Source organism: Lagopus muta, chromosome 9, assembly GCF_023343835.1.
Source record: "Lagopus muta isolate bLagMut1 chromosome 9, bLagMut1 primary, whole genome shotgun sequence".
In the NCBI taxonomy this organism is placed as follows: domain Eukaryota; kingdom Metazoa; phylum Chordata; class Aves; order Galliformes; family Phasianidae; genus Lagopus; species Lagopus muta.
In genome coordinates, this window is record NC_064441.1 from 22,527,979 (window position 1) to 22,552,319 (window position 24,341).

Here is a 24,341-nt window from a genome sequence, read left to right on the forward strand (position 1 = left end):
GCCCCGGCCGCCATGTTGGGTGCGGCGGCCCCTCCCGGCGTGCCCGGGCGGTGCGAGCTGTGCACGTGATGTCAGCGCTCCGTTTTTCTAACAAAACCAAAATATTTTTTTTAATTTAAAGTTTGTTTTAGCTTTGGAATTCAGAGTATTTTATTACTTTTTTCCTCTTTTTTCCCCAGAGATCTTATCAGGAGCGTAGTCAGGGAACTGGAGCTCCTCCCCTACGAAGGCAAGCTGAGGGAGCTGGGCTTGTTCAGCCTGGAGAAAAGAAGGCTGCAGGGTGACCTCATTGCAGCATTTCAGTACCTAAACGGAGCCTGCAGACAGGAGGGGAATCAACTCTTTGAAAGGGCAAATAACTGCAGGACGAGGGGAAATGGTTCTAAGTTGAGGGAGGGAAGATTGAGGTTGGATGTCAGAGGGAAGTTCTTTACAGAGAGAGTGGTGAGGTGCTGGAACAGCTGCCCAGAGAGGCTGTGGATGCCCCGTCCATCCCTGGAGGTGTTCAAGGCCAGGTTGGATGGGGCCCTGGGCAGCCTGGCCTGGTATGAAATGGGGAGGTTGGTGGCCCTGCATGTGGCAGGGGATTGGAGGTTCATGATCCTTGAGGTCCCTTCCAACCCTGGCCATTCTGTGATTCTGTGATCCTTGGGGTCCCTTCCAGCCCAAGCCATCCTATGAATTGAATTGAAATGTCGCCTAGTTTGGGCCCCCATGTGCCTTTTACTGTTGAGGAATGCTTGCATCCAGCATGTGGAGCTTGTGGATGTTATGTTACTTCTAGTAGGCACATTAGGACTGGGCTGTCATTTTAAGAGTGGAGGAAGGATTCCTGCAGTGGTATCCCTAGTCCTTCTGAAAGTGGTAGAATTTAGGTGCTGGCTCAAGGATGGTTGCTCATTTGTTTTTTTTTTTTTTGTGGAATCCAGCTTCTAGGCTTCCTCACTTTGAAGCATGCAGTGTTTTACATTGCAGTATTTCGATGAGTACTTTGTGTTAACAGCTATGTGCTACCCACCATTGGAGGTTTATAGTTTCATCTGCCTACTGTCAGGAGTGAATTGTGACCACATGGCTCATACCAACAAGACAGGCAGAAACAATCACTTGAACTGTGGTACGAAGTCTGCTTGAGTTTACTCCTTCATTTAAATTTATGATTTATTTTGCATATTTTCCGTTGTCAGCTGTGTGCTTTGAAGAAGTTATGCAGTCACTTAGGAGAAAATTACGCCCTCCCCAATGGCAGATTAAACTTTTATGGTGGAATACACATGCTTTTCAGAGCAGGATAAATGTAATCCTGCTTATTTGCCCAAACAAATTTCCATTATGTTACAGACGTTATAAAGGAATGATTATGGGAGGAGGCTTGAATTCCTTTTTTTTTTTTTTTTCCATCATGCTGGAACACTGTATTCCATTGCAGTGGGGGCTGCATCCCAAAACAAATGCTTTCTATGATTGTTTGCCTATTCTATCATAAATGCAGGGCTCTTTCTGCGAGGACAGCATTTTGATGACAAGTGCAACAAAGGTGTAAAGTAAATAAGTCATCGTAGAAATTGTAATAATATTTTTCTTGGAGACTGTTGATGCATGGGCAGCTCAGTGGCACTGAGAAAGCAAATTATATACCAGTGATTGCCTGTTTAATCTGGGCACCTTCCATAGCAACTCTCATGATTTTGTTATGATTTTCTTAGTGCAGTTGTCCATTTCACTGAGACGTCGTAGCAAAAAGGTGCATCTGGGCCTTTGTGCAACAGTTGGGCAATGCTTCAGCCACAGGTCCTTGATTTTTAGAATGGGGGGAAAGGTCCCAAAGAGTACAGAACTTAGCTTTCTGTTTGATCAAGCTGATCCACACAGAGTGCTAACATTACCGTCTAGCAGGAAGGTAAATGTGGAGATCAGAAGCATATCGTAAACGTAAGTATCAGAATTCATTTCACTTTAAGTTTGTATTGATAGGCATTGTAATCAGGAGACAATTTATGAAAGCATTTAGTATCTTTAATTTTAAAAGAAGTGTGAGTTAGCAAACAAGTGAAGAACTGATGACGCATTGCAAATGTGAAATAGAGAATTCCTCATTCTGATCTTCTGGTTTTGTTTTGTTGGTGTTTTGTGAAATATGCATGAATGGTAATAAAAGTTCTCCTAAGAAATACTGAGATGTCCTAGAATATTTGTGTATCCCAGTTATTTCATGAGATTTAGATATCAGTGCTACATTTTTCTTACATAAGGGTTTGTACGTGCATCTTTCTGATGTTTTCCATCTTCTGTAAATGTAAATCCATCTTCTGTACATGTATGAACTGTTTCAACAGGTTTATAATACCAGAAATTGTAGGAGGCTTCTTGAAAAACAGCTTCTGTCAGAGGAATGGCTTCATCTGCCCTACAAATATTATCACTGCTGCTGGCTTTAGCTGGATTCACCGTTTTACTTCTCACTACCATGTCCAACAGATGGAAAATTTCTGGCAGCACAGCAGTGCTGGTTCCTTCAGATTGGATTTCCGAAGGCCTCTGGATGGACTGTGGAATCGCTGATTTTGGAGCAATACAGTGCAGGAAGTTTCTTTACATGTTGAGTTCAGAGAGTAAGTGTGTCTGTGTATATAAAATCCAGAGATGCATTTTTGTTCTTTCCTTTTGTGCAGCAAATTGGTGCAGTTGGACAGCATATAGTTGAGGTTGGCACAGAGGTTCTAGTATGGAGAGGATTTGTCCTTCAGTACTTTTGGACAGGCTAAAGGACCCTTGAGAGATCTGCGTGCTTTGCCCCCCATTCAGCCCAGTAACTGCTGTGCCTTTGTTACCATGTCTGTTTTGGTTTTACTTGTTTCACTTGGTCTCATTCTTAACAACAAGCAGGCAATATGTCAGTAAGTGCTTTAGTGTGAGACAGGTCTTGGATATTACACAACTAATTTGACTTTGTGCTAAATCTGTGTGTTTGCTCTAGAAACTTTCAGAGGCAGCGAGCTTCAATAAAACACGGCTGTATGTGTTTTGTGTTTTCTGAGCCAGAATGTTCTGCGGTTGGACTGCAAACAGAATTCTTTTCCTAGGAACTGAAAGGGGTTTGTTTGGATTATTCTGGATTTGTAAAATATTTTTCTATAAACACCCTTTTTATGGTAAAAGATTAGGAAGGATTGACAGTCTTCCCCAGAAAATGGAGGTTGGGAATAGTTATGGTGTAACTTTGGACCACAGGTGTCTTGGTAAGATTTGAGCAGAACTTCCCATTTATTTGTTTTCAGCTTTCAGTATTGTGCAGTCACTTTGTCAGTTATATTACTGAATCGTTTCTTAATTATTCCTAATGAATAATTTCTTAATGGGAGCGTTCCCCATTTTATGGATCTCTAATTATTGCCACTGCTGTTTTTCTGTAGTCTTTCCAGCTCATCTGTTCTCAATGCACGATGCTCAAACTGGAAGCATGTCTTACAGATAGCACAGGCTATGAAAACTTGCCTTTCCTAACACAGACATGGACTCCACAGCAGTCAGAACTGCCTACCAGCGTAAGGCAGGCCTCAGAAACATGGAAACTGTCAAGATTCAGGATTTCTGTGAGGACAGTGACCCCATTTGCTTTCTTAGTAATAGTTCCAGTGTAAGTATTTAGCGTGTTGTACTGAGGCCGGAATTTGTAGCCTCAGAAGAAAGGAAATCATATCCTGAGGATTTAAAAAACTCTGCTCCTTGTGTCAGAGACAGTGTCAGTTTTTCCTGCCTTTTTGCTATCCAGAGGCAGAGTATTCCTCTCCAAGACTTCTGCTGAGTAGATATCAGTTTGCCCAAAATTCATCTGGAAACTGAGGCGTGTTTTCTGGAAAGCAGAATGATGGGATGGGAGCAATGGTTCTTCTATCCCCGTGTGGGGTAGCAGGCTGTAACAGATGGCTACGACGACATCACAGCTTTGCCTCACCTAACAAGCAGGAACAGATGTCTCAGCCCTGTTAGAGAGGCAAGCAGAATCTATATCAGACAGTCTCTTTGTTTTTATTTTAATGCAGTTTAATTATACTCAAGATGGAAAGAAAATATTCACTAGGAACAGACGACTTCCTGGTGGATGAAGCAGCCACCTGCCCTGGGGCATGTCTTCCTTCCTCCCTCCCTGTAGAACTGTAGGAGAGGAGTCCTGGCTGGCAGGGCTCAGGGATCACCTTCAGCTGTCACCTAAAACAGCTCAGGGTTCCTCGTGCCAGCTGACAGATGTGTTGTGTGGCTGTCTGGAAGAGTTACTGCTCTCTGTCACAAGTTTCTCTTCTTACAGTCAGTGGGTTAGTCAGCGTCCCCAGCTCTTGAAACAAGTACACGGAAGTGATCAAAAAGGTACAAGCTATTGCTGATCAAACATTTAAGGTGTTGATATTTTCAGGTTTGTTTTTTTTTTTTTTTTTGTTTTTTTGTTTTCTTTTTGGCTGCTATTAAAAAAAAAAAAGACACAATTTCCACCTGTAGATGCTGTCTCAATCATACTGCATGCTAATATGCGCTGTTATAAGAACACTGTATACTACCTAGACCTTAGGACTGTTAGCATTTTACTTGCAGCAAGTGTATACTACTGTAACAAACTTTCCAGTTATTTCCATTTGCTGCACTTGGTTTTCACTGTAGAATGGTTCTGGAGAGAACAAAAATAATATAGCAACCCAGATGCCTACCCAAAAACACAGCTGTTCAAGTCTCCAGCTGCAGAAAATGCCTGAGTGTGTTGCTGTAATGGGAGAGTGGCAGATATTACTGCATGAGGGGTGAGCAGGTGGATGATCTGCTCAGCCTGATGGCATAGCTCAAGGAGAAGGTGGAGAGATTAAGGAGCATCAAGGAGTGGTGAGCAGGAGGCAGACTGGTGGGGCAATTCCCTGCCTTACCTACAAGAAAGGCACTGGGGTGATACACCCCAAGTAGTGGTGGACCTCCCTCCTTATCACCATCAGGGAAAGGAAGGGGCCTAAGAGATGGGGAGGAATGGAAGCGGGTCTCAGCCTAGCATCGCAGGCAAACTCCCTCCCTACCTATCCTGCCTTTGCAGGTGCCCTTATGTAATAGGTTTGAGGCTCTGGAACTCGAGGGACAGGTAAATGAGAAAGCAGTGGAAGGTTGACCCCGGACGTTGTGTAGGAAAAGGCAATCCACTCCATCCCTCAAGACTGAGGCACTGAGGGGGAAAGAATGGTAACTGCTGTAGGGGGGGGGGAGGGGGCAAAAAAACTGCTGGAGGCCAAAAAAACTGCCAAAAAAACTGGACTTCTGGAGGGTGGACTTTGAACTATTCAGGACACTGGTAGGGAAAACCCCTTGGAAGTCCATCCTGAAGGATAAATGAATCCAGGAAGGCTGTACGCTCCTCAGGAAGGAAGTGGAACAGGTGCAGGAGCAGGCTGCCCCCCTGTGCTGTAAGGTGACCTGGAGGGGAAGAAGGCTGGCATGGATGAAGGGGGAGCTTTTGGTGAGACTGGAAAATAAGAGTTTACCTCCTGTGGCAACTCAGGGAGAGGACATGGAAGTTGCTAGCATATGCAGGGGACTGAGAGAGCTGATGGAGCTGACTGTCAAGCCTCTTCCCACAGTCTGTCAGTGCTTAACCAGAGGAGTCTCAGTAACTGAAGACTTGCTAACGTGACATGCATCTGTAAGTAGGATCATAAGGAGGATCTGAGGAACTACAGACCTGTCAGGTCGACCTCAGTGCCAGGGAAGGTTATGGAACAGATCATCTCGAGGGCAATCGTGTGGCATGTGTAGGATGACCAGGGGATTAGGCCAGCCAGCATGGGTTCGTGAAAGGTGAAGAGGAGACTCAGGGGAGACTTTATAGCTCTCTACAACTCCCTGAAAGGAGATTGTGGTGAGGTAGGGGTCAACCTCTTCTCCCAGGTAACAGCAATAATTCAAGAAGGAATGGCATCAGGTTGCACCAGGGGAGTTTCAGATTGGATAATAGGAAGAATTTTTTCTCTGATAGAATGTTAAGCATTGGAACAGGCTGCCCAGAGAAGTGATGGAGTTAGCGTCCATGGAGGTGTCTGTGGAAAGGGTAGTGTAGTACTTAGGGACACAGTTTAGTGGGCAACACTGCTGGTAGGTGGATGGTTGGACTAGATGATCTTGGAGGTCTTTTCCAATCTTTATGTTTCTATGACTCTGTGATTCCTCATGGATGAAACTGAGCAGGGAAATGTGCCCTAGGAATGCACCTTATGACCTCAAGCCACTGGGGGCGTTCAGTTCATCCAACCAGCTGAACCTAGTCTGGGCTAAAACTCCTGTCCTGCATAGTGTCGATGTGAAGCTATCCATGCCAGTTCTGCTCTGCTGATGCACGTGCTACAGCACTGTGCCATTGGTAAGCTCACTGCTAACCACTGGAACTTAGTGAACAACAATCCTGTATTCTACAGCACTTCTTAGTGGCTTCCTTAAGGGAATGATTAAAATGCCTGGTGCCATGTATGAAAAACTTGTGCATTCTAAATCTACACTTTAATCTGTTCCTCTTGTATGCGTGCTTTACAAGTGCGTGTCAAAGTCGCCTTTTTAGTAGCCACTAGGAAGGGATAACTTCTTTAATGACTTTTTTAATTATTATTTTTTAATTCTTGACAATAGTATGAAGGAGGGATACTTGATTCTAATTCCTAACTAAATTCAACTTTGGAAGCCATATGAGTAGAAGTGATGGCTGAGGTCACCAGAGTAACTTCTGTTTGTGAATAAATTAATCTGAAACTCTTTGAAGGCCATTTAACAGGATGCAGATATTCCAATACACTGGCACAATGCATTCATTTTAATGTGCTATCATTTTCAAATCGCAATGATTTAGCAGAAAGAGGGGATTTTGGAAAAACCTCCTGAAAAGATCAATTCTCAACACATCGCCATCTGCTTTCTTTGAAAGATTGCAAGCTGCTCAGGGTCATTCTGCCTGTGCTGCCAAATCTGTTTTTGTTTAAAATAATGGCAGAGATGTTTTTGGCTGCCGAGGAAGGAAAATTAGCACAGTGGCATGGTAGTATCCTTTTGCAGCCAAACCTGCTGACCTACAGCATCAGCTCGAAGTGACCACTGAATTTTGGAAAAACAGGTATATTTGCTTTAGGCAGGTTGTGGCTCTTTCAACAGCAAATCCTTTTGGGAGTCTTTGTGGAATACTGTGACCCTGTTACCACGCTGTGTCAGAGCAAAGTGGTTTTATGAATAAACTGAGACTCCATTGCCTGGAGATAAGAGCAGGTTATCATTGCAGGAAATGGCTACCCCTACTTGGATACACAAACAATTTAAGTTATAAACATTAGTGGGTGATGTGGATTGAGTCTAGAAGTTTGTTTGATCAAGAGCAGAAGCAACTAAACCAAGTTTAACATACTTTCCTTTGTCTGAAATAGATTTTTAATACTTTAATGTTCTGACAGCTGCAATTAACTAGTATGTATTATTCTCATGTAGCTATTTTCCTTCCTCATTTTACTCCCTTTGAAATAGGTCTGTCACAGTGGTACATCCTTATATTTCATTTCCATGGACTGTACATTATCACTGTTTTATTCCAGTGTAAGTGGGCCTATTTAAACTGTATAGTTTAACTACAGGTCGATAAATTGTGAAATATTAATGAAAATCAATCAACCAGTCTTAACATTCCTGAAAGAAGCTGGCAATATAGTTGCTGTTGCTCACTGATGACCATAATTCCAAAAATATGCTAAATTCTCTAGCATCAGAAGTATGTTCGTGTTCTCAAGCTCTCTGTCATAAAGAAAATAACACAAGAAAGCTTTTTGTAAAATCTGAGGTCATTAAGCAGATTAAATTACAATCAATTTTAGTCATATGTACACCATAGTTTATGGCAGAGAAGGAGAGACTTTCTTAAAGTACTCTCTAGAAATAATGGCTAGAATTTCTAGGCTGAGACTAAGACTGGACTTTATCACTTCCTATGAGAAAATTAATATTTTTAGTAGTTTTTTAATGTTAATATCTTTATCGTGAACAACTCCCAGTTACTGTCATAGACTGTAAGCCTTATCTCTGGGGTTGAGCAAAGGGCAAAGGTAGTCTCATTTTGGAATGAAACCCAGAGACGAAGCAGCAAGGAGGCTCCTGAAATGCTTCACTTGATGCTGATCTGATTATAAGGATATTCAGCTGCTACTACTCACAAGCATGTCTGTGGTGCTGCAAATTGTTGGTTTCCTTTCGTGTTTGGTTGGATGGGCCTTTATTGGAGGTACCTTGCCACACAGTTACTGGAGAGTCTCCAGCTCCCATGGCAGTGTGATCATAGCATCTATGTTGTATGAAAACCTGTGGAAGAGCTGTGCAGACGGCAGCACCGGAGTATCCAACTGCAAGCAGTTTGACTGTTTGCTCTGCCTGCTATGGGACTTGGCATGCTCTTGTTAGCTGCTTAAGAATTGCTGGGAAAAAAGTAGCAAGATTTTTGTTGTGGCAATCTGGTTGTAATGGAAAATAACACTGACTTCTGAACAGAAGAGATTTTGCGGGTTAAAGCAGCACAGAGCTTTGAGAGGCACTATATGTGGAACGCATAAGGAAAGGCTGCAAAAAACAGGACAAGACACATTTGACAGCTCCATATCTGTATGGAATTACTGCATGGGCATTCTTTTGCCATAGTTATGATATATGATATGATAGCCAATGTTATCTGGAGGTTGTTTTCATAAAGGAGCTGTCAATAGTATTTTCTTTTTTATCCAAAAAGTGGGTAGTGGGTTTTCCCTGCTGAGATTGAAAACTGTGTACAGTGGAACAAGTACTGCAGGTATTTGGTTTAAAGTAACTTACATGTTAGAAATTAGTAACTGCTTGTTGGATGTGGTTCTGAATATCAGGAAATTCAGGTCTGCTGTCTCCTGTACTGCCTATCAGCCTGCAGCAGAATTGTAGCATGACCTCAGGTGTTGAATTAAGGCACTATCTGCAGATAGTGAGCATGCTTATAGACACTGAAGTTAGTTGTTATCCATCTTGAATACTTCAGATTTACCCCAGATAAAAATGTCTTCCTAACTAGTTGAATCTACACTGAGAGGAGGGTAAACTAAACAGAAAGGCAGATACTCCTAATCTGGCAGATGTGGAACATGGGATCAGTGGGAATAAGGCACTGAACTTCTTCCTCAGTGTGAAATTACTGACCAACTCTGAAACAAGCACAGCAGTCCTGTGAAGCTGTCTGTGCCCATTTTTAGGGAATCTTCTGTTCTTCTAATAATCCTAATAGTTCCCTAACAATCCTTCTAACAAATTGTGATCTGAGAATTGGCTTTAAAATGCATGTGTGTATTAAGAGGAATGTAGCATCCTACATAATTCATTAGAATCACCAGTAGCAGAATAATGGCTTTCCTCAGCAGAATGCTTATGTGAGTTATGTGCTTGATTCATTTATAACCCTTTTAAAGGGCTGGTTCTTAATTTACTGTCCCTGAGTCTGTACAGCATCTCATCATGGATGTCTTTACACGGGTTGTTGTCTCTCTATTGAGCTCCCTTGTGTGGATGCGGGCAGCAGGGCCACATCAGGTCAGGATCTCGGAGCTACTGATGACAAAGTAGGTTTTAAAGCCATCTGAGAGAAGCAGAAAAGAGCATTGTGAGTGCTAAAGCCAAAGAGAAAGAAAGGAAGAAAGCTCTTGGAGAGTTACCAACAGCAACAACATGGTGTCAGCAAGAGGGAAAACAGGGTGAGGTGGAAAGAAAATCAATAGGGCAGGCTCTGAAAATGAGGTTGTGAAGATCAGATTTGATCCACTGAAGAGATCAGTTACTCTGTTGAGGAGGTGACAATATACTTGAGGAGTAAGTATGGGAAGAGGGAAAAGACAAAGCAGCTTGCAGAAGTGAGATAAACTGAGAAGAAAAGGTTTAAGGGGAGGACAACTGAAAAAGAAGCAAGTTAGAAGACACAGAATGGGACAGAAAGATGAGAGGACAGTTGGGCAAAGAAGGTGGGGTTGGTGTCAGTGAGGGCAAATAGTGGGACCTTCAAGAAAAGCTTGTAGCTCTCATGGGTATGAGCCAGGGCATGGTTAGTTTAGGTGTGTAAGAGAAACTAATCCAGTTCAGACCCTAATTATGCACTGTTGGAGCCAAGACCCATCAGACTTGTGACACTCAGCACGTTTATCTCATTAAAAAGGTGCTAAGTGTTATTTGAACCAGAACCTACTAAATTCAGGCTGCCGTTCCAAAGAGCCTGAAGTCCCTGTCTGACCTTCGTTGTTAGGCTGGTTAATAACTGGTCCCAGTTATTGAGTGATTGATAACCATGTGCAAAAACTGGGAGCTTAAATGATGCAGAATTGTCAGCAGAAACAGAAAGAAAGCTTTGAATATGTTTCAGTGGCTGGTCACGGGCTCTGTAACAAACTCACCAGCTCAACACACACTGCAAAAAAATATCTTCAGCAGGAGAGGCGAGCTGCAGATCTTGGACCAGCTCATCCCCTGCTCATTACCCATTCAATTTAAAGTATCAGAAAGTACACTGCTAACCCCAGCACCTGCTTTTTCCATCTCTTACTGGAAGTAGCAAAGCAGACTCCGTGCAGGATATTTTCCCAGTCTTCCATAGTGTCGCCTTGGTTGGGATCTGGAATTCAGAGGTGTCCTGTGCATTCGGGTCTGTAAGTAAAAGGAAATCACCAGAACCAACAGGCTGGAGATGTGTACCTGCACCTGCAAGTGACCTTGTCTACTGCAACGTGTTCTCACAGGACTGAAGGATGTGAGCTGTGAAGTGTTTGCTATGCTTTTGGGGGTTTCCTCAAGCTCCTAAGAGGATTTACTGAGCCTTACAGTGTAAGTGTAGTTCAGCTCTGAATTCTGATTGACTGCATACAGCCCTCTACGTTTTTGATATTCCTCAGAGCTGAATGACAAGGTTGGACAAGATTCATTCATTACTACTATTAATTTTGTCACTATCTCTGATCTGTTACGTTTTGCCAGAATAGGGTTAGTTTAATTTCTGTATGGTTCCTTATTTGTTCTCTCTTTATCTGTCTCGCTCAGTCCACATTCAGGCATGCCGTGCCTTGATGATCATTTCCACCCTTCTGGGATTCGTAGCTGCCGTGGTCTCACTGCTTGGTTTAAAGTGCACAAATGTTGGGCTGAGTGATGAGGATGAAAAAATGAAGGTTGCTGTCACCGGAGGATTTCTTTTTATTTTAGGAGGTAATGCTGAGGCTGAAATAGAAATGCTGTCAGTACTTTGTATTGCTGTCAAATGAGACTAAATGAATTGAACACTACTGTTGGGTTAAAGACACTGAAGGACTCACTCAGCTGTGTGCTTTTTGGTATTTTTTTCTGGCAGGTCTCTGTTCGATGGTGGCCGTTTCTTGGTATGCTGCAATGATTACTGCTCAGTTCTTTAACCCAATATACACTGGAACCAAGTAAGTTAATAGATACCAGACACCAGACTCCAGTATGTGTTAGATGGCAGGATTAGCCTCAGCTGCTCCAGGGTTTCAAAACGTGGATGGATCCCAGTGCGCAGCCCTAAAGAAGGAAAAATTGTCTTCAGGGGAATTTTTCACCTCAGAGATGTTTGCTGTTGGTGGGAAGGGCGGAGAGGTCTCCATTGGAAGGTTTAGTGAGTGTGTGGGGTCTGTCAACCCCAAATTTGCCTTGGATTATTGGCACGGAGTACTCTCTCATGCTGGCAACTCGTGACACTCAGTTTGCAAAATACAGAACTGCAGTTAATAACTCTGAAGTTCCTAACAAGTGTCTTTTATCTACTTGAGCCAAAATGATTCCTTTCTTCTTGTATCTTTGTCTGCACCCCTGCCTGTCCCCATGATGATCTGTTTCCTCTGCACATGTACTCTGGTATTACAAAGAAATTCAAACTCAGATTTAATGAACAACAGTAGATTTGCTATCATCTTCAAAGGCCTTCTTACAGCTGTATGAAATCTCTTTCTCTTGTTTTTTGTTGTTTGTTTGTTTGTTTTTTTCACAATCCCACCTGTTGGAAAAAACCAAACATATTCTTAATCCTCAGGTTTTGCATTTAGTCCACAATGCAAAACATAAATCTCTTTTGTCATCAATCATGCAGCATCACAGTTCTGTCATATTGGCCCATGATCTTGGACTTCATCAGTGTTTGGGGCACTGCCATCCTAGGTTGCACACAAACAGCTTTTGAGGTAAAAAAGCCCTCACTGTAGCGGACTTTTTTCTTACATCTAACCTAAATCTCCCCTCTCAGAGCTTGAAGAGGGGAAATTTATTATTTGCCAATACCCCTACAAAGTGTGTCATGTTTAGATCAGTAAACTGTAAGCCATCCATTCCTGGGATAATATTTGAAGTGCTTCAAAGCTTTTCCTCTTGAGGATCAGCTCAGGGATGGTAGGATGCAAAGTGCTTCCTAGTGAGTCACAGCACTTGAAGCAATTGCTCTCCTTATGTTTCCAAACAAGCACTTCCAAAGAAATCACCCTTGAGAGCATTATCTGAAAAGTAATAAATATGTGAGAGGACAAAACAAAAAAAAAAAGAATGGTTAGGAATTGCAGAACAATTTGTAGAACAAGTTGTAGAACAGCCATGGAGTTTTGTAGTTACGTTGTAGTTGCTGGGCTTCAACATCAGTTTGTGTTAATCAGTTACTAGATTGTTTGCATTTGGTAGCTGAAGAATTTTTTTTGTATCTACACTTCCTATTTAAGACAATCAGTTTACTGAAGAGTTCTTAGGGAATTAACTTTGATTGTTGGTAAAGCTCTGTTTACCCACGGTCTGTTCTCTTCAGGAAGCTCATCCTCCTTGGGCAGTGTGAAAGGGGTTTAATTTTGATTACAGGGTAGTATTAATCTTCAGTCTTAAGAAGGTGGAAAACCTGCTTTTGGGTTGCATTTTTTGGTCTGACTTCAGACCTCTGTTGATTCTTAGAGGAATTTCTCATATAACTATGAAAAGAAACCAGAGTCATCCCCTGGATACACCCTGTATATGCCTTCCATTGTACAATGTGGGCAACGTTCCTGACTTCAGACAGCTAGTGATCAGAGACCATTGCTTGCACAAGTCAGCACTCTCCTATTCTTCCTTAGTATTCCAGCTTCCCCCCCCAGCCTTTTGCTTCTTTGTTTGTTTGTTTGGAGATGATGATCATCTCTCTCTGCTGTTGCATAGTCTCTGAATCACTGGGGACCAGTGTGCAGTGGGAAACCCCAGAACTTCCTGGTTCTGGAGTCAGAAACAAACACTTTTAAGTAATAGTTTGATATTTACAAACAGAAAGGATATCCACACACCTGGTCTCAGTATACCTTCTGTGTGGTCCATGACAGTTATCTTGCCCTTATACTGGCCATGCCACTGACATTACTTTGCCACTGCTGTCTGTCATAAGAAGCAGCTAACCAGAGAAATCAGTTTTCTATGGCCACAACACTGGACCACTTGTAAGCAGCTGTTTGTATAGAATTCGTTCTTCTTTTTTAGTGGGACAGCTGGGAAAAGGCTGCTGTTTATTAGGCAGACTTGTAACAAGCTTACATGTCCTAAAGAATATTCAGCACTCTGCAGTTCTGTGTGTCTGAACTGCATTTAGGAGCAGCCCCAGAATGAAAAAGGATAGCTGTCCATTTTAGTGTACAGAAAGAGACTCTCCAGAAAATCCCTCCATCCAGCCCTGGAAATTCATGGATAAAGAGTTTGACTCAAAGACCAGACATGTCTGAGCCTGGGAAAGGCAGTCAGGAGTTCCCCTAAGAAGGAAGTTTTTATAACACAATGCACAACACATTGGTACCTCTGTCAGCTGAGATCATAGAATGATAGAATGGTTTGGGTTTGAGGGGACCTTTAAGATCACCTGCTTCCAATCCCCTGCTACAGGCAGGGACACCTCCCTCTAGGTGCCTCATATATATGACAGAATTCCTTGCTTGGCTACTTCTGCCACATCTGTGCACTCCACCCAAATTCCAGGTGGGGGTAATTCTTAGTGTTCTTCAGTATTTGGGCACCCTCACCCAGGTGGAGACTGAAGAGGAAGGTCTGATGGAGAAAGCTGGTGAGTCACACGAATGACCAGACCACCGATATGGAATTCAGCATATGTAAAGGAGCATGCATGTAACTTTCCTTTTTCCCTTTCTATCTCAAATTATTCATAGCCACTGCTCTATTGGATTGTGTTAAGATTCAGCATCTCTCATTATTATCAGCAACTTATTAAATGTTTGCAACTATTTATTGCTACTTATTATATTGCTTAGCACTGTTTGTTGTGCACTGATTTGGCAGAGCACTGGAATGTGCTCATAAGAGTTCTACTGAACAGAAACAAAAATAGACCTGTTCTCCTCTGTAATCTACCGAGGTACCTTTCAGCTAGCTGACATCTATACAGAATGGAATTTGTTTGGATGATTTGTGTGCTTTCTGTCTCGTTCTAAATTAAGGGCTTTGATCTTGTTATATGCGTAAAATCTTTTGTGTTTCAGGTATGAACTGGGGGAGGCTCTGTACTTAGGCTGGGCTGGATCTGTTCTTTGTATGCTTGGTGGGATCTTCCTAACCTGTTCGTGCAAAGGGAAGGAAAAACAGAAGTACAGGTAATCTTGAACTTGGCAGTTCAAATAGTAACTGTCTGTTATACATCATTTTCTGTTCTCTCTTTCGCCTTGGTTTGAATCTGCAGCAAAATAAACAGGAAACTCCACCTATTGAATCAGTGCTCTGGAATGTCCCAGACTTGTGGGGGGTGGTGATGCCATGCCAGGCACTGATGTCTCCCAAATACTGAATTTGTTGGTAATTGGCTGCAGTCAGCAGTCACCTATAACTAGGCTTCGGTAATTGTGATGGTGCTTCTGAGATCTGTGTGATGACAGCGTGCAGTGAAAGAGACAAAAGAAAAGTGTGTCAAAGAATACAGTGTACTGTAATTAAGGTCTCCTGTAATACCACTATTAAAATGCCCAAACCCCTTTATTATGAAGAAAATGTAGTGGCATTTTCTTCCCCAAGTTGACTGCTAGAAGCATGAGACGTTTCCTTGTTTCTTGTGGAACATTTTGCATCCAATATGTTGAGCGTGCATCAAAGCAGAAAAATCAAAGTTCCTGGCCTCCGTATTTAACCTTGCCTGCATTTTCCTCCAATCCTTAATTTTTTACACATACTGAAGGTCCCCTTCTCAAGGAGAGGGATTGCACTGCCAGAAATAGCAGAGGTCCTTGTCTACATAGAAGATCCCAAACAGCTTGAAGGAAAGCTACTGTCAGGCTTGAGAGGATAGTAAGACAGAAGAGAGAAGCACGCTGAATTCACTCTTAGGCAACACCTAGTAATTGAGAGTTCCTCTGATATTCCCTTGCTTAATCTGAAGCCACTGAACTTTTATGGCAATATTTATCAGCCAAGTTGGACTTCAGATTTGACTTTGCATCTTACTGATACAAAGTACCACATATCCTGAAATATCCTGAGAAATCAGACAGAACTGATGGAGGCAAGAGAAGTTCAACATGATGGATGACAGCTGAAGATGGTTCTGTTTTCTCGTAATTCTGATTCCTGTATTAAAAACTGCAACTTGCACGAAGGCATTAAAATCTATATTCTATTGTGCTTTAGATGCTTGACCTAAGTGCCTGAGAGAGGCACAGGTGAGTAAGGAACCCAGAAATGGTTCCTGGCTAAGAGAGAGGTGGTTGTGCCACCTGGTGAGAACAGCAGGCCTTCAACAGCTGCACCCTTGGGAAGCACATGCTATCAGTGTGTTGTATACAGACCTAAATGAGTAACGTCCTGAGTGCCCAAAGCTATGGCTGAGTGTGTAATGCCTATTTTTTAAGTCTTTTTTTCTTAATTTACAGTGTCCACAAATACAGATATGCAGCAGGCCAGGCAGCCGGGCAGCAGCAAATTTACACCACAAACACTGAGACGGTCACAGGTTCCAAGGAGTGTGTCTAAACCTACATTTTCACATCACGTGTAATGTTATGAGGGTTTGAACTTACATTAAAAAAAAAAAAAGAAAAAAAAAGGTCTCCTTCCAGGGATTCATTCTGTGTCACAATCTTTCATCTTAATTTGGAGATGGTCTACATCTGAACGCCTCCTTCTGGAAATGGCTTTGAAGTAGAAATAGGTTTCTGCAGATGGGATGTGAAATCCTGCAGCATGGAGGCTGTCTGCGTGCTGAGAAGTCTGGCAATATTTAAGCATGGAGCGTGGGATACCCTGATAACTGAGACCACCTTTTCCTGTTTCAGCTAACTAAACAGTGTGGAACTGGTATGCTGTAGCTGCCTCCGGGTTAGTACAGCTCACTGTTAGAAATGGTTTTACTTTCGTTAGTGTTGGGAACGTTAGCTTGTAACAGCAAATAAGCTTCATTCTGCTGACTGAACAGACTTTCTGATGCATAGTAACCTGCCCATTAATGAAGAGATAGTCTGTGTGCTGGGGGTTTGAAATCCAAGTCTCACGGTGTACTGAAATACATGTTATGTGTGTAGTGAAGATTTGTAAAAGCTTCAGAAGTCCCTTAAAAACAACCACTCACCTGCGTATCCGTGGATGTGCAACAAGTTCCTTGTTGGTTGGGTTGTAGCTATGAAAAGTAAATGCTACAGAACAAACCAAACACAGCTGGAAGCAAGGAAAGCAATTGGTCAGACTGTGCCTCAAGGTAACTAGAAGATAGCACCAGTTTTTACTTTTTCCTTCTATCTTTCCAGCTTCTAAAATTACTGTATTTTAATTTTTGGCAGTCTTTTACTTCTGGAGCTTCTATTGCATCTGAACTGCCTAATTCAAGTAATTCCACAGTGGCTTTGTTCTCTGTCGTGGTTCCAGCATTAGAATTGATGCCATAAACTGCTCCACTAGTGGGAGCATATGTTACCTAATGTAAGCACCTAAGACGTTGAATATGAGCTAATTTTCCTTAATATTGATGTCTTGAGCAACATGAAATGGAATTTCTCACTGCAGGTTCACAGTTGTCATTAAATTATGAATTTGTTAATATAGTTCAACAAAATACTTCGGTATGTCTCTACTTTCTTGTGTCAAACCATGACTGTAGCCTGAATGAGGAACCTCGTGTGTCTTCCTTAGCTTGTCCTTCCTTGACTTCCAAACAGATGCATTCACTGGGGCAATCTGGAAACACTCGGAGCAGTTTAGTCACTTTGTTTGCATACAGACACTGCTGACTTGCAAAGTGACACTTTAAGGAATGAATTTGGCCACTGATAGATCATAATAAACTTAATAAATTAAATCCAAAGGAGTGACAATGGTTTTAGGTTGCCACTGTCATCTTTGTTCCTCAACAACCAAGTCTTTCTCGTAAAATCACCCCTTTGGAATATTAGAGAGTAATTTCAGAAGCAGAGGAGCCATTGAGCTTGCATGGTGGGAGCTGAGCTCCTTATAATGACCTGAATATTCTGTCCTGTATCTTTTTGTGCAAACCTGTGCTGGTTTCTTGGTCTAGTTGAAAGTAAGAACAATTCGGAATCTATGCAGAGCAGTTGGTGTGCCAGAACTCAGAGCTTCCATGGTCTTGCATCAGCTCTTCCAGCAACATCACTGGGAAGCCAAGTGTGAAACCCCTCGTTTGTTCATTCAGTGACCATTGCCACATTCAGCACTGCTGCGGGGACACAAATGCTGTTTACCTGTTGGTTTGTGGTCCTTCTGACAGTTGGGTGTTTCTACTGTTTTTCCCTGATTATCTGCTCCTTTCCCAAGCACCACCATCAGTCATCTGAATGAATGTAAGGAGCCATCCACTCAGTGTAGCAATCAGGCATTTTATATACAGGCCATATATGCTGTCATATTTTTTTTCTACTTCGGCCTACAGCAAGCTGCTTAAAAACAGCCGTGTGTGGAGGTGTTTTAAAGTGAGTTCGGTCCTTTGCTCAGCAGGTCAGACTGCTTTGATATTTTCAGATCTTCTTCGTATCTCTGTAGCTGAGACCAAAACCCTGCATTGGGTTCTGCTACTGGTCTGGCAGCCTTCACAGCCTAGAAAAAAGAGAGAGGTTACAGATGCAATGGAAGCATCATGCAAACTGATTTCTTCTTCTTAGGCTTTTGAGAAGATTTATTTTGGTTTTGATTTTGTTATGGAATAATAAATGGATGTTTTTGATGACCTCACTCTGTGCTTGCTTATGTTCCTTGTTACGCAGTGGATTCGTGGACAAGACATGAACAGGAGATGTTGGGTTTGCTGGAAATGCAGATGTCTCTTACAAAGATGGTGAAACATGTCTGAAAACAAAGCAGTTATCTGTGTTAGAGACATCACAGTGTATGTATATAAACCAAGTGGGCGAAGGCTGAAAGATTGTGAAGCATCTGTTTATTTGTCCTATTTATTAGACAAGCATCCTAATGAAGGTGAGATGCTATTATTTGCAGCTAGCTAGCCTCTAGCTGTTTAGCAGGCCTAACAGATGGTGTTTCTTTGCTACATTGGGCTGTCACACAGATGATATGCATGCAACAGCTACAGAGCAAATCCTGCAACATGACTTCTCCAAATGCTCCTTTTATTTTCACTGATCTGCTTCACATCTCTGTCTTTAGCTCCATTTCTCATGAATAAGCAAGTGGTAGGGAAAATGTTCATAAACAACCCTGAAAGCATCTGTTGCTACCAGTGCTTAAAACCTATTTGGATCTGTAAGTCTGTTTGTCCCATAAAGCTGATACTGCAGATTTATTCTTCCAAGTGGGGGGTGAAAAAAAAATGTATGGTTGAAATGTATTTAAATATGGAGTATCTAAATAACCGATCATAAACGGGGCAGAGCACCCAGACATCTGCGAGATGTAATTCCGTGAGAGATCCTAGGGTTGGAAAGAGCTGCCAGATCACCAAGTCCAGCAGCTGACCCGAGTGCCACCCCACAGATCCTAACACCCAGGAACGGCGACTCCGCCACTTCCCGAGCCGACGGCTGCCCGTTCTTTATCCTGACATCCACCCTGAGCCGTTGCTCCCGTGAGCATCGCCTGCAGCGCCCAAAAGCCGCCCGAGTACCGTGGGTGTAAATGCAGTACCTCAAAGGCGTCCCGGAGCGGCAGGTTTCGGTGTCTCATCAGGTACGCGGTGCAGATAGCGGCGGATCTGCTGCGGCCGTTCTTGCAGAACACCAAGCACTTCCCGCCGCTCCTGACAGCTGCTTCTATGGCGTCGCCGCACTGCTCAAAATAGCGGTACAGGTCCTCGGCCGGGTCGTCGAACACGGGCACGCGCACGCCTCGGGCCTGCAGGAGGCTGGGGAAGGGCTGCAGCCTGGTGACGTTCACGCAGAAGGTGACCCCCTCTCGCGCCAGCAGCTCCGCGTCGCGGGCCGTCCTGGCGTTGCTGATGAGCAGCGAGGCGGTCACTTTGCCCACTGCGGCGCTGCCGGCCGAGGGCGCGCTGTGCCCGGCACCGGCAGCGCTCTGCCCGCCGCCTCCCGGCACCATGGACGGCCGCTCGCGCGACTTCGGCCCGCGGCCCCGCTGCGCTATATTTAGTCCCTCCGTGCAGCTCGGGTGAGGGATGCGGGCGGGTCCTAGCGCCTGCTGCGCTGCGAGAGCTGCGTTCCTGCGGAGCTGAAACCGGCGGCAGGTTGAGTTCAAATCAATTGGATGCGTGCGGCCCCTATTCCTGTAACGGCTCCTTACAAGAAGGAAGAGCCCTCCGAGCACGGAATGCTGCTGCCACCAGCGGTGCCTTGTGCGGCTGAGACCAGCATCCCTCGGCCCTCGCCGGCACTACACTCTGAGTACCCGAACTGCCCGAGGGGTGGCTGGGTGTGGCAGCACAGCTCTTGCTGCACATCAGCACAGGTGTGGCTGTGGGGCTGTGCAGGTGTTGCCTCCTGGTGGAGGTGACGTTACCCCCCTGGTGGAGGTGCTCCCTCCTGGTGCAGGGTCAGGGCTTCCATGCACGGCCAAGCACTGGTGGGCACAGGATGTGCCAGGGTTGATCTGTCCCTGTGTCCCCACGCTGAGCGTTGCCTTGCCTGGTGAGCACATCCCTGCCTAGTGGTGAGGCGGCCAGGAACTCGAGGCTAAAATCTGCCAATGGCACAAAGATAAGCCTGGATCATGGCAGTGGGATGACACGGGCTGGTAGGACTAGCATGAAGTAGAAAACCAGAAAGTAAGACTGCATGGCTGCATGCATGGTGCAAAGGCACATTTTTATTTCGTAGCAGAGAGCTAAGAAGCCAACCTTCACACACGTGCCATCACACAGCCAACAGCAACACGCCAGTGACCCCAGCCCCACTGTGAGGGCAGCAGCTGGCACGGGCACAGGGCTGAGCATCCCAGCCACCTGCTGGCATCACTCATCCTGTCGCTGCCTTCGTCCCAGGCTCTGGGTGCCTGGCTGCAGGAAGGCCTTCATGGCCAGGGAGGTGCCTTTCAGCCTGGGGGCCTGAGTTGGAGAGGAAGAAGTGTGTCAGGAGAATGCAGCCATTACGCTGCCCAGCCCAGTGACAGCTGAGAGAGCCATAGTGCTGCCCAGACATCCCAGGTGCGCAGCACCCACCTGGCGGCCGGCAGTGCCTCCTGGGACTGTGCTCCCAGCTGCGCTGTGCTGAGCTGGAGGAGGCTCTGCTGCTCGAGGGCGCTTCCCTGCAGGCCTCTGGCCCCGCTTCCTGACACATCCTGTGCACAGTGCATTGATTAGGAGCCTTTGTGATCATTGCCAGGGCTCTACTTATCAGATGGGAACAGGTTGGTTCCCCCTAGTATGGAAGGGTGCTGGCTGTCACGTTACCGTCCTTGTCCCGTGCTGCCTTCTTTTGCCTGCCTTTCATGGGTTTCCTTGTGCCCCCAAGTGCCATGTGATGAACACACTGCAGTTCAAACCTGCATGCAAGAAGGCACTGGTGTGACGTGAAGTAGCACAGGTCCTTTGCAGAACTCATTTGCTCCCAGTGCCACTTCAGCCATCCTTCAAACAGCCCCAGAGCCACCCTGGGCCTGGCAGCACACAGCACCACAGCTAGCAGCCCTGTCTGTGTCCCATGAGCTCTGCCCCAGTGGTGGCTGCATGCCAGGGCTGTGTGAAGCAGCTCCCTCCCACAGCCTGGTGTGAAGTGGGCACTGGGAGCAGCACCTTCCAATGAAGCTGCCCCGGGCAGGGTCAGTGCAGGGCTGTGGGCATCCACACTCACTCTGGAAAGATGATGATGCAGCCTGAGCGTGTCAGGGAAGCAGGAGCTGCTGAGTGAGGGATCGCTGAGCTCGGCACCCCTGGGACCTGCAAGAAGGACACAGAGCTGGGGGGCGGCAGGGCTGGAGAGGGGAGCTCTGTGATGAGCAGCACAGCCAGCTGCCCGCTGCCACAGGGCAGCTCTGCCTTGCTCAAACACTGCTGTCCATATCAGCCCATCCTAATGAGTGGGCGCTGTGTGAGCACGGAGTGGTGTTTGCTGAGCTGCAGCCCAGCCTGAGGGGCTGCCCAGGTCAGGGCTGACCAAAAACAAGGGCTGGTAGCAGATGCTGGCCTGCAAAGGGAGCGGCACCGCTGTGGAGAACCAGAACACTTACTCTCAATAGAACTTCTTTCAGGGTGTCTTCCCCTGCCATCACTTCCAAGAAGTCACGGTAGTATTTCATTTGCACTTGGGCACCTTCGATGAGGAGCATACCAATATCCCTCAGGATGAGTGCGACATTCCTTCCCTGCGCGATGCAGCGAGAGAAGAGGGACATGGTGGCCTGGATGCACCCCACCACTCTTTTTGGAGACACGAAGGTGGCTGCGGCTATCTGAGTGTACTGCAAGGGCTGCAGTACTTTGTTGCCTGGAAAACCACACAGAAGGGATGGGGCAGCTCTACAGCCACTCGCCAGCAGGCTGCAGCCATGCCACAACCCCCGGGCCCTCAGGATGCCTCACTGCAGCAGGCACAGGGCTGAGCAGTGTCTGGAGCCAGCGGTCCTGCAGGTCTCAGGGCCCGGCCCTCTCTGGGTAGGTTTCTAGGGGTGCTGGCTGCTGCTGGTGTGGCACACAAAGCCAGCTGTGGGACCAAAGCCAGCATTGAGCAGTTTGGTTGTGAGCAGCATCAGTTACTCTCCAACATGGGAAAGTGAGAGGTCTGCTCACCCAGCCACGCGGTGGGGAACGTGCACCACCCAGCACTGCAAGGAACATGTCCAGAGGACAGCTCACCTGGCATGTATGCCTTGTCATCCATCAGGTGGCGACCTTCAGCGAGGTTCCTGGCCAGGTGGAAGACAGGTCTGTGCAAAGCCAGGTGACCATCTCCAACCTGCACCCGCTCAAGGATGGTGTCAAAGGAGCCAAGGGTGGGAATGCGGATGCCCTGTGGGCAGATGAGACCAACAGAGCAGGGAGGTGAGGACAGAGGCTGCCCTGTTGGAAGCGGGGGGCAAGGAGCTGCCAGTCCCTTGCTCCCCATGGGATGCCACAGGACTCAACATTCAAAGGGGCTTCTGACAACTTGGAGATGTGGCCACACTTGCATAAAGCTTTATTCTCCCTTGGCCAGGTATCCTGGGCAGAGGACCCTGGTGGCAGGGCAGATCCTGGTTGGGGGAGAGAAGGGTGCAAGCCCACCTTGTGCTGCAGGAGCTGCTGGCGAACATGGGCAGCAACGGTGTTCCAGACGGCGGCTCTCACTGGGCAGCAAGTGAAGGTCAGGTCATGATCTGCACCTGCAGCCCCGAAGCCCTGCAGCCCACCCTGGCCACGTGCAGGGACATGGCCGTCCCTCACAGACACATCCCAGCGCGGGGTGCAGCACTGAGTCATGCCCTTGTGACACTGGGCTGCGAGGCAAGTCTGCGGGGAGCCTGGCATGGCAACACAGTGCCGGCAGGTTACAGCCACGCTCCTGCAGGTGCCTGCAGAAAGCCTTACCTGCGGCAGTGAAAGGTGGCACCATAGGGCCCCCCTGGCCAGCGTCCCAAAAGTCTTTCCGTGGCCATGTTCCCCTGGCACGGTGTTTGCCAGCAGGGAGAGACAGTGGGGAGCGCACTCGGGAACCACAGCAGTAGCACCCTGCCTTCCTGTGTCCACTCCCCATGGTGCAGCTCTGTGCCGTGAGGGGCTGCCCGGGCTGGTGCGGAAGCTGTGACACAACAGGGCCCCTTGTTGCCTTGGCAGGGCCCGGTCCCCTTCCATCTGGGGGCACCACACGTCCCCCGCCCTGTGCCTGTCCGGTAGGAGCGGTGTGCCTGTGATGGCTGCTGCTGGATGGGGGGCCACGCTGCTCACCCAGGTACAGAGCAGCCGGTGCCGTGCCCTACAGCTCGCAGAGCCTCTGCGGCTCTTGTGCTGCTGCTGGGTTTTCTTCCCACCCTTCCCACTTTTCCCACTGAGCCGTGGCTGCTCGGTACCAAGGCTGTGACTTGAGGGTTAAGAACTCCCCACCAAGCCAATGGCAGCAGCAGCCTGGTGGTTTCTCTGTGTTTGTGGGGCTGACAATGTGGGGCTGGGACTGCTCACCTTCAGCATCAGCAGATAGCACGGCTCCTGCACCGGGGGCGCCTCACTGTGGGGCTCCAGATGGTTAGCGGGGCTCTGGGGGATGACATCTGCAGGCAGCTGCCCTGCAGTGAGTCTGTCGTGGCAGGAGCGCCATCCCTTCGCGCTGCACACTTCACAATGTTGTAGAGTTAGTTTGGAGGTGTATGGTGTTCAGTGTATTTACAGACCAACAGAGGTGTTTGCAGATGGTTTTAATCCACGCAGAGCTGCAAGTCACTGTTATTTAAAGTTATCATAGGCACAGAGGAGGCAAAGGACATGACTGCTCTGCAAATAACTCCAGCAGAAGAGCACTATCTCCACATTTGCCCATATTTATAAAATCTGTGCACATGGCACCTAGACAGCTGTAACTGCAGGACATTGAGCTGAATAAATACCTACTCAGAGGGATCACTCATTCTATTAGATGAAAGTGATATTTGCATCTAGGCAGGTAGATTCTGTAGTTTCCAGTTACCAAGTCTTGCTCTGACACTTCGATAGCTGCTTTTGACATGTTGCCTTGACCCTGCATCCATCCACTTCTAGGAGGGGAAGGTGCAGAGCAGAAGCACAGATCTTTCTGCTAAGTCATTCAGCCTCCAGCACTTGTTGGGATGGCACATCCGCATTGCTGTGGCAGCCCTGCGTTCAGCTCCACTTCTGTGCTCTGCCAACAGCTGCCCTGGTACACGGCCACTGTAGATACTGAGCCCAACACTCGGCTGTGACATACCAAGGGCATTTCTGATTCTGTGCG

The 24,341-nt window shown here is 46.2% G+C and overlaps 2 protein-coding genes across 2 annotated transcripts; one reads left to right on the forward strand and one right to left on the reverse strand.

Annotated features, from left to right (window-relative positions):
- The first annotated feature begins 1,742 nt into the window (after positions 1-1,742).
- LOC125697647 (claudin-19-like) lies at positions 1,743-17,103 on the forward strand. Its single transcript, XM_048955119.1, has 6 exons — positions 1,743-1,932; positions 2,337-2,612; positions 11,089-11,253; positions 11,396-11,477; positions 14,550-14,660; positions 15,927-17,103. The coding sequence occupies exons 2-6, from the start codon at positions 2,393-2,395 to the stop codon at positions 16,024-16,026; spliced, it is 678 nt and encodes a 225-aa protein (XP_048811076.1). The 5' UTR covers positions 1,743-1,932; positions 2,337-2,392; the 3' UTR covers positions 16,027-17,103.
- A 125-nt stretch (positions 17,104-17,228) lies between these two features.
- Positions 17,229-19,564, reverse strand: DUSP28 (dual specificity phosphatase 28). The gene is made up of 2 exons (XM_048955120.1): positions 19,141-19,564; positions 17,229-18,096 (listed from the first exon to the last, which is right to left on the reverse strand). The coding sequence occupies exons 1-2, from the start codon at positions 19,549-19,551 to the stop codon at positions 17,968-17,970; spliced, it is 540 nt and encodes a 179-aa protein (XP_048811077.1). The 5' UTR covers positions 19,552-19,564; the 3' UTR covers positions 17,229-17,967.
- Between the last annotated feature and the right edge of the window lie 4,777 nt (positions 19,565-24,341).